The sequence below is a fragment of the Sander lucioperca genome, chromosome 17, assembly GCF_008315115.2.
Source record: "Sander lucioperca isolate FBNREF2018 chromosome 17, SLUC_FBN_1.2, whole genome shotgun sequence".
Classification (NCBI taxonomy): Eukaryota; Metazoa; Chordata; class Actinopteri; order Perciformes; family Percidae; genus Sander; species Sander lucioperca.
This window is the reverse complement of record NC_050189.1, coordinates 16,882,128-16,892,127: the sequence shown is the minus strand read 5'-3', so window position 1 is coordinate 16,892,127 and position 10,000 is coordinate 16,882,128. Positions and strand designations below refer to the sequence as shown.

The 10,000-nt window shown below is 45.8% G+C and overlaps 1 protein-coding gene across 1 annotated transcript in view; it reads right to left on the bottom strand.

Annotated features, from left to right (window-relative positions):
• Positions 1-5,809: 5,809 nt before the first annotated feature.
• Positions 5,810-10,000, bottom strand: part of camta2 (calmodulin binding transcription activator 2) — a 41,597-nt gene continuing 37,406 nt past the window's right edge. The window contains exons 23-27 of the mRNA XM_035994262.1: positions 9,713-9,784; positions 9,060-9,080; positions 8,518-8,708; positions 6,845-6,919; positions 5,810-6,660 (exon numbers count right to left, since the gene is read on the bottom strand). Coding sequence (XP_035850155.1) covers positions 6,606-6,660; positions 6,845-6,919; positions 8,518-8,708; positions 9,060-9,080; positions 9,713-9,784 — 414 coding nt within the window. The 3' untranslated portion in view covers positions 5,810-6,605. The remainder of the gene's footprint in view (positions 6,661-6,844; positions 6,920-8,517; positions 8,709-9,059; positions 9,081-9,712; positions 9,785-10,000) is intronic.

Below are 10,000 nucleotides of genomic sequence, written 5' to 3'. Positions count from 1 at the left end.
TTATTATATATATACAGCTGGAGGTGTGAGAGAGGAATGAACAGATAAATAAGCATAGTGCAGAATACTGGAACCAATCCAGGGACGACGGGTAAAAACAAAGATGATTTGGGACGTGTGGACGGGTTTTTCCAACGTTTGGGTCACTTTTTGGTCACTTTTTTCAACATTTGTATCACTTTTTTCAAAATTTGTATCACTTTTTTCAACATTTTTATAACTTTTTGTGACGTTTTGGTCATTTTTTTCAACATTTTTATCACTTTTTGTGACGTTTTGGTCACTTTTTTCAACATTTTTATCACTTTTTGTGACGATTTTTTTTACTTTTCTGGCGCTTATTTCAACGTCCCATACTTTCTGATATCATTTTTTTTCAGTTAGATTTTTAAGTGGCATGTACTTCCGGTACTTCCGTACGCCAGTTGCGATTGTGTGTGAATTGACGCCGTAGCAGGAAGAGGAAGAATGTCTGAGGGAGAAACGCCAAAGGACTGCCCCCCCCCCCCCAGAGACCGGGGCTCCTTTCCCGCGAGTCATGTTTGCTTTCCCCATTTCTTTGACCTTATTTCATATATTTTACGTAAAAATTTCTTTTACTATTTCTTCATTGACATTTTTATAAAAGAAGTGATAACACAAGGGTGTAACAAAAGACCATGTCATTTTAACCCCCAAACCCAACCCTGCATTGCTCAGGAAAGAAACAGAGACAGAGTAGTAATGGCAGTTGCAGTTATAACTCAACATCCAAACAAATAGTAATAATTATAAGTAATGACAGTAGTATTAGTAGTAACAATGAGAATGCTGATACACTTCACTGGGCTTGGCGTGGTCCTAACAGGCGACTATTTTGACCCTTTGCAGCACCGTTACTTCTCATCACGCTGTCATACTTCCTTCTAACACATCTTACAAATCTTAAAATCAAGTTCATAAAGTCACTTTCTTTGCATTAATTTGATTCCCAATCAAGATCCACTGGTAAGAATGGCTTTCCATTGTTAATATGGACTTAAAAACTGTTCTGAAATGCAAAATAATAGAATTTTATTCATGTTATAAAATGCGATTAAGCGCGATTAACTATAGAACTTCAGCGATTAATCGCGCGATTAAGGAAATGTAATCGTTTGACAGCCCTAGTTCTAAGTTATATTTGACGTCTTACGGTGAAGGACATGCCACTTAAACTAAACTAAACTCCTACTGAGGCGGTCCTGTAGCTGACCTTTCCTTTCCTCATCTCCCGTCTGAGCTGCTTCTGAACGCTCGTCGGCTCCTCTCGGTCCAGATGTAACCCCGTTAGGTCACCAGAGGTGTGTCAGCAGGCAGGGGGGGGGCAGGTTGTGGTCTGAGCAGCCCAGCAGGGGGAGGGGGCTCTCTAGTGTCTGCATACAGCAGATCACGGCACGGTTGAAGTCTCCCGAGATGAGGAAGAGGGACTCTGGGTGTGACGTCTGCAGCCGTGACACGACTGTGTGAAGGAGCTCACATGCAGCTGTAGCACAGTGTATATGTGTGTGTCTGTGTGTGTGTGTGTGTGTGTGTGTGTGTGTGTGTGTGTGTCTGTGTGTGTGTGTTGTAATGGCCAAATTATATTTAAGCATGATTCTTTATATTCTTGACTTATTTCTGTTTGACTTTGTCTCCCAATGCTGAAAGTGAGTTTTCTTATTCTCACATGTTGAAAGTAAGAGTCACAAAGTCTGGGACCGTAATGTCTGACTCTGAACAGATGGGGGCTACAAGGTCCCCCTAAACTATCTGTTATTTCTGCCTGGATAGTTGAGACTTCTCACATAGTTGAGATAGACGGGATGTCTAAATCTTGGGGTAGAAAGTGGTACAGAGGAGAAGAAACGTAGTGGCTCCTGAATGTCTGACTATGTTTGATTGTAAGAAATGTTGAGTCATGTTTAGAAAGGGGGGGGGGGGGGGGGGCATGTCTTTCTATCTCACTGGAGATGCATATATACTGTGTGCTTTTTGTTATTCGTTGAAGAGACCTTTCACACCAGAGCTGCGTGCCTTTTGTGAACCGTGTGCTTCCTATATTTGCAAATATATCTTCTATCTATAATTGCAGGAACGTCTGTCTGTCTGTCTGTCTGTCTGTTATGCGCATATCTCTCGAACCATTAGTTAGATGGATTTCAAACTTGACAGGGGTCTTGCTACCGGCCCAAGTAAGTGCAGTGCCAATTTTGACTTTGTTTGGATTAGAAATGCAAAAGATATCGTTAAATATATAGGTAAAAGAAGCACACATTGGCTTCCGCTGGTCCCTCCCCCTCTCACCCTGAGGACCAGAGACAGAGAGCTGGTCCCTCCCCCTCTCACCCTGAGGACCAGAGACAGAGAGCTGGTCCCTCCCCCTCTCACCCTGAGGACCAGAGACAGAGAGCTGGTCCCTCCCCCTCTCACCCTGAGGACCAGAGACAGAGAGCTGGTCCCTCCCCCTCTCACCTTGAGGACCAGAGACCGAGAGCTGGTCCCTCTCACCCTGAGGACCAGAGACAGAGAGCTGGTCCCTCCCCCTCTCACCTTGAGGACCAGAGACAGAGAGCTGGTCCCTCTCACCCTGAGGACCAGAGACAGAGAGCTGGTCCCTCCCCCTCTCACCTTGAGGACCAGAGACAGAGAGCTGGTCCCTCTCACCCTGAGGACCAGAGACAGAGAGCTGGTCCCTCCCCCTCTCACCCTGAGGACCAGAGACAGAGAGCTGGTCCCTCTCACCTTGAGGACCAGAGACAGAGAGCTGGTCCCTCTCACCCTGAGGACCAGAGACAGAGAGCTGGTCCCTCTCACCCTGAGGACCAGAGACAGAGAGCTGGTCCCTCTCACCCTGAGGACCAGAGACAGTGAGCAGCGGAGCTTTGGCAACTATAATGTGGCATACACCTCAGACCCACAAAAATGTGCAAAGTTGCACTACTTTGGACTGTCTTTGACTTTGAATAAACAAACGACATTTCCCGAATTTAAGGACGTTTCAGAATCCCACACATGCAAAGCACAACCAGACAACAAGTGCAGACAGAGCGTGATGCCACTTGTGTGTTCCGTGCCGTCATCCGTTGGAGGAGCTGTCGGCCTTCATTTGGGCCAACCTGACATGTTCAGTCAGAGACAGGGCAGTCGGAGACAGGGCAGTCGGAGACAGGGCAGTCGGAGACAGGACAGTCAGAGACAGGACAGTCGGGGACAGGACAGTCGGAGACAGGGCAGTCGGAGACAGGGCAGTCGGGACTCACCAGGAAATGGGGAGCGGATGAGTCTCTCAAAATCTGACGAAAATCTTTTAAACTGACCTTTGTTGATCTGAAATGAAGACAGATTCAGCAACTGCACGGCCTATTTCTCTCTTCAAATGTTTTCAGAAACACGTTTCGGTGAACTATTTTAGTCCAATATGAGATCGTATTCTGAACGAGCCGCCATGACAGTCTGGCTGTGAATTTCCGGAGAAAAAAGAACCACGTGACGCGATCGTCCAATCAGCTGCCGGTTTTCATTTTCTGGGAAATAATCAGACTGTTGTCGGCGTCTCCTCAGTGAGTTCTGAGGAACTTTTTGGACCTCGGGGACCCGACTGATCAGTCCGACTGACTTTACTGCCGACGGTCGGCCGTCTGGTTGGTGTGTCGGGGCCTTAAAGCCAGACGTATCTGTATGTGTGTCCGTGTTTGGAGGGAAGGTAACCTGATTATTCCTTCAGATAGCGGTGCAATGTGATAAAATCTCAGAGCTGAACCAGGCAGATACATCAGTTTTCATCAGACTCACCCTGGGTCGGGTTAATTAAGTCTCCTGCTAACTTATGTACAACACTGTCCTGTCCTGTCCTGTCCTCACCTCTCCTGTCCCTGACTGTCGTCTCCTGTCCTGTCCCTGACTGTACGAGGTGAAATCCGTCCAGTGGGACCAGTGTGTCCGTACTGAGCCACGTCTCCGTGAAGCACATGATGCTAAACTCCCGGTACTCCCTCTGCAGCCTGGTTAGAGCCGGTAGACTCCTGGTACTCCCTCTGCAGCCTGGTTAGAGCCGGTAGACTCCTGGTAGTCCCTCTGCAGCCTGGTTAGAGCCGGTAGACTCCTGGTACTCCCTCTGCAGCCTGGTTAGAGCCGGTAGACTCCTGGTACTCCCTCTGCAGCCTGGTTAGAGCCGGTAGACTCCTGGTACACCAATCTTCCAGTAGGGAGAATCCTGGCGTTCCTCAGATATTATTATATCATGTTATATTATATTATATTAGCATTACAGATGCAGAGGGATGTTCTTTAAGTAAAAAACAAACAAAATATTTTCAGAAAACAAGAAACTATAAACAGATGAGAAAAAACACACACACACACACACACACACACACACACACACACACACACACACACACACACACACAGAATGAAAAGCTAAGATTTCAGTGAATATTTGAGGAACCAGAGCTGAACGCTGGTCGTATTAATAATGATGACAGTAGCCTGAGTGTCGTTATTATTTTATATACAGATCATCTCCACCACAAAACAGCTGATTCATTCATGTATTCATCTTCAGAGTTATATATAATATTATATCATATAATAAAGTCCTCATTTCACTTTAAAAGTCTTCAAAATGTCCCAAAAAAGAAGAGAAGAGAAAATAGTCAGGTTCATTATATTCAGATTTTAACCTTCGTGGGAAGTTCTCAGAAGCCGAGATATCACAAATTAAAAGTTGTATTTAAAAAACTAATTCAATGTGGCCGCCACATAGACATCTGGGCAGATGTTTCTGTCTCCTAATACTAGATCCTGTCCATATATATATATATCTCTATATATCTCTCTCTCTCTATATATATATATATATATATATATATATATATATATATATATATATATATATAGTGGATCTGACTAACAGAGCAAAACTCATGCAACAGCTGAAGGAAGGAGGAAGGAAGGAAACAGCTCATGCTCGGTCCGGGACCGTCACACTTTATAAAAACTAAACTAAAGGAAACAGGAAACAGGAAACAGGAAACCAGCGGTGGGGAAATATGAAAACATGTTTGAAGGGACCGCCGGCCGACCTCTGACCTCTCAACAGATAAACTCCTGATTTAACATTCATTCAGAAATATAGAAATATACTATATATATATACACTATATATATATATATATATAGTATATTCAGACACATGAGAGCTGAGAGGAAACAACTCCTCAGCTGATTCATCAGAGGTCAAAGGTAAGGGGGGGGGTCCTTAAGACTCCACCTTACAGTCACACACACACACACACACACACACACACACACACACACACACAGACGCACATGTGCATAGACGCACACACAGTCACACACACAGAAGCACACACACACACAGACGCACACACAGACACACGCACAGACACACACACGCATGCACACACACACACACAGACGCACACACAGACACACGCACAGACACACACACACACGCATGCACACACACACACACAGACGCACACACAGACACACGCACAGACACACACACGCATGCACACGCACACACACACACACACACAGACACACATACACACATACAGACACACACACGCGCACACACACACACACACACACACACACACACACACACACACACACACACACACACACAGACGCACATACAGACACACACACAGACACACACACAGACACACACACACACAGAAGCACACGCGCACACACACACACACACACACACACACACACACACACACACACACAGACCCACTACCAGTTCAAGCTGTAATAAATAGAAACATCAGAATATATTCATAATAATGTTTATAGAAGTGATTGTGTTTAAATAGATTTGTTAGAATCATTTACACGTTCAGGAGCTCCGTCCCAAAATCTGACACCCCCCCACCCCTCCCCCCCACTCCTCCCGTAACCCCGGGAAACATGGCACTGCATCATGGGAAGGGCTGTTCCTGCCCTGAGCCCTGAGCTGAGCCTGCCAGGCCTTCCTCACAGTGGACCAGTAATCTGCAGTCAAACTTTAAGTGTAAACTGTTTGACTGCTGCAACAGTTCTTGTTTCTGTGTTTTCAGAGTCAGAGCAGAGGTGTCTGGCTGTCTCTACCTGATGGGAGTCAGAGTCAGAGCAGAGGTGTCTGGCTGTCTCTACCTGATGCAGGCAGCCAGACACAAAGGCCGTCACTCGGATGGTGTTTGGAGCTAACGTTAGCAATTTTGCCGGATCCGGATCCCTTTGCGTTATGCCGTAAACCGTTTAAATGTGAGCGTGCCCAACTCACATCTGCACTCACTGACTCACATCAGGTAGCGACAAGGCCTCTGTTTTCTTCCCGCCGTGCTGCCTGCAGGGCTCTGCTCAGGGCAGGAAAACCCAAACCCGTCTGGTGCCTGTGAGGCAGAGCAAAGGGACGCTTGACGCTTTTTGGAAAGACGGACGGCTACATTCAGCAGCAGAGAGTAAGAAGACTGATGGACGGATTAACAGGAGGAGGAAGACGGAAGGGTTGACGTGTGTGGGGGGGGCATCCGTCTCTTCTTCCTGTTTCTGTCCCTTTCAGAGTAAAGCTCCGCCTCCTCTTGTCTCTAAGTGGTCAGTCCTCTCCGCTCCAGCTCCCTCGTCTGCTTCAGCTCTTTAATCCTGAAACACAAACAGCAACGTTAAAGTTAACCAAACCCACCAGACTCCATGTAAATAATCTGGACTTTTAGCATGACATATAGAGCCAGCATATTTCCATAGTGTGTGTGTGTGTGTCTGTCTGTCTGTCTGTCTGTCTGTCTGTCTGTGCGTGCGTGCGTGCGTGTGTGTGTGTGTGTGTTACCTGTGTCTGCAGCGTCTCAGGAACCTCATGATCTTCCTCGCTGCCTGATCCTGTTTCTTCGTCAGGAACGACCCCCTGAAGGACAAACAATCATCAATACCTGCTATATATGTGTGTGTGTATATATATATATATATATATATATATATATATACATACACACACATATACACACTCTACCGGTCAAAAGTGGGGTAGAGGTAGAGGTAGTGTGTGTGTGTGTGTGTGTGTGTGTGTGTGTGTGTGTGTGTGTGTGTGTGTGTGTGAAAGGTGATTGATGTGGGTGTGTGTGTGTGTGTGTGTGAAAAAGGTGATTGATGTGGGTGTGTGTGTGTGTGTGTGTGTGTGTGTGTGTGAAAGGTGACTGATATGTATGTGTGTGTGTGTGTGTGTGTGTGTGTGTGTGTGTGTGTGTGAAAGGTGACTGATATGTGTGTGTGTGTGTGTGTGTGTGTGTGTGTGTGTGTGAAAAAGGTGATTGATGTGGGTGTGTTTGTGCATTTGAGAAGTGTTGTATTTTGTAGTTTTTTGGCTTTTTTCTTTGCACTTTTCAAATGGAAATAAAAAAACGCACAGACATATCTGTAGAAAAAACATAAAATCCATGTTTGAGTCTTTTGGCTTCTGGATTTTTTTCTGCAGTAAGCTGTAGTAACGTGTGGCTGTGTTGTCTGTCATCTGGAATATGTGTTTACAGCAGTGTATTCTAATCATTTTACAGATGGATGACTATGAAATAAAGACCCTCCATTCTAGCCTCTGTAACTCTGTCAGTAAGGTCTAGAATCACCCTGACACTTGGAACAACAACTAGAGAGTATTTCCTTTCCAATGATACCAGGCTCACCCCAGAGGGTCAGAGTATATGAGAGCTGTACCACTTTTAATTTGGGTATAAAAGCATGGATTTCAAGCCTTTCTTCAGCTACTTCTGTCTACAACAGTGGAGAACACTTTAGACATTATTACAGCACATAATGTCATCTGAAAACTGCTGCCCTGATTAAAAACACAATGCAACTGATCTCAGCTGGTATTCTAACCCAGTGGTTCCCAACCTTTTTTCCTTGGCGCCCCCCCCCACTTATGTCTAAGAAAAGCTGAGCCCCGCCCCCCCCCTTGAAACCGAAGTTGAGGTAACTTTCGAGATAGAGCCTTACTTTCTTTTTTGATACAGAGGAGTTATCAGCACTTTTACGTTTCTCCGCCATGTTTCATTCATAAAATAGTGATACCGTGGCGGGATGCTAGCAGCTAGCAGCTGACCTGATGACAGCTAGCAGCTAACAGCTAACAGCTAGCAGCTGACCTGATGACAGCTAACAGCTAACAGCTAGCAGCTGACCTGATGACAGCAGGGTCCCAGGTTAAGAGGTCCCGGAGGTTTGGCCTACTAAGTAGCCTGCCTACAAGTTTAAGCCAGAACAAAAATATATAGTTTTTATACAGACTTTTGTATACATTATATATTCTAGTGTATTATCATAATTTGTTTAACATGTGCAAATATTTTTTTTTGACCTCAAACCAGATAAAGACTTGCGCCCCCCCTGTGATCTTTGCCGCCCCCCTGAGGGGTCCCCGGACCCCAGGTTGGGAACCACTGTCCTAAGACATATCTAAGTGACCCCAAACTTTTGACCGGTAGTGTGTATATATGAATGAAGCCTTACTTCTTGGGGTTGTGGCCAGCTGCCCCCCGTGGCGCCTGCTTCAGCCTCTCGTACTCCTTGTAGCTGCGGTAGTACTGCTGGATCAGCACGGCGGCCCGACGGCTCTGCTGGAAGCGCTTCTGCTCGTAGTACGAGCGGAACTTGGACTGGATCAAGATGGCCGCCTGGGTCATCTTCTTGTAGAGAGCGTACTGAAGGACAGAAAGTCTCCGTTAGAGTCCGTTACAACCTGATAATCTAACTGAAGAGGAGAGGAGAGAGGAAGGGAACGCAGCATGCTTTTTACAGTAAAACAACACATAAAAACGCCACTTTAACTGGCGCTGTACCGTGCAGGTCCAGGCTACGACCCGGGAAGTGTGTGTGTGTGTGTGTGTGTGTGTGTGTGTGTGTGTGTGTGTGTGTGTGTGTGTGTGTGTGTGTGTGTGTGTGTGTGTGTGTGTGTAGGTCCAGGCTAAGACCCGTGAAGAGACTCACAGAAAAAGACTTTCTTATAAAAGCAACAGGATACACATCACTACATCTACCGTCAGCCATATTACCTTCAGAGCTATCCATGTTAGCTAGCAGAGAGAGAGAGACACACACAGCTGTTAGTTCACTCTCACACAGACACACACACACACACAGCTGTTAGTTCACTCTCACACAGACACACAGACACACACACACACACACACACACACAGCTGTTAGTTCACTCTCACACACACACACACACAGCTGTTAGTTCACTCTCACACACACACACACACACAGCTGTTAGTTCACTCTCACACAGACACACACACACAGCTGTTAGTTCACTCTCACACAGACACACACACACACACACACACACACACACACAGCTGTTAGTTCACTCTCACACAGAAACACACACACACACAGCTGTTAGTTCACTCACACACACACACACACACACACACACACACACACACACACACACACACACAGCTGTTAGTTCACTCTCACACACACACACACACACACACACACAGCTGTTAGTTCACTCACACACACACACACACACACACACACACACACACACACACACACAGCTGTTAGTTCACTCACACAGAAACACACACACACACACACCTGTTAGTTCACTCACACAGAAACACACACACACACACACACACACACACATAATATAGTTGTTAATGTGTACGGTAACTATGGTGATGACTGACCTGTTTGTATTTCCTGTAGCATCTCTGAATGACCGCAGCAGCCACGTCCTGCTGCTCCTTCAGCCTCCGACCCTAAACACACACACACACACACACACACACACACAAACAGTAAGGACACCAATTTTCTTTGTGAATGAATAATGTATCGTAAATAAATAAATGTTCTTCCTTAAAATACAGGGGGCATAAGTCAGTACACCCCTATGTTAAATTCCCATAGAGGCAGGCAGACTTTTATTTTGAAAGGCCAGTTATTTCATGGATCCAGGATACTATGCATCCTGA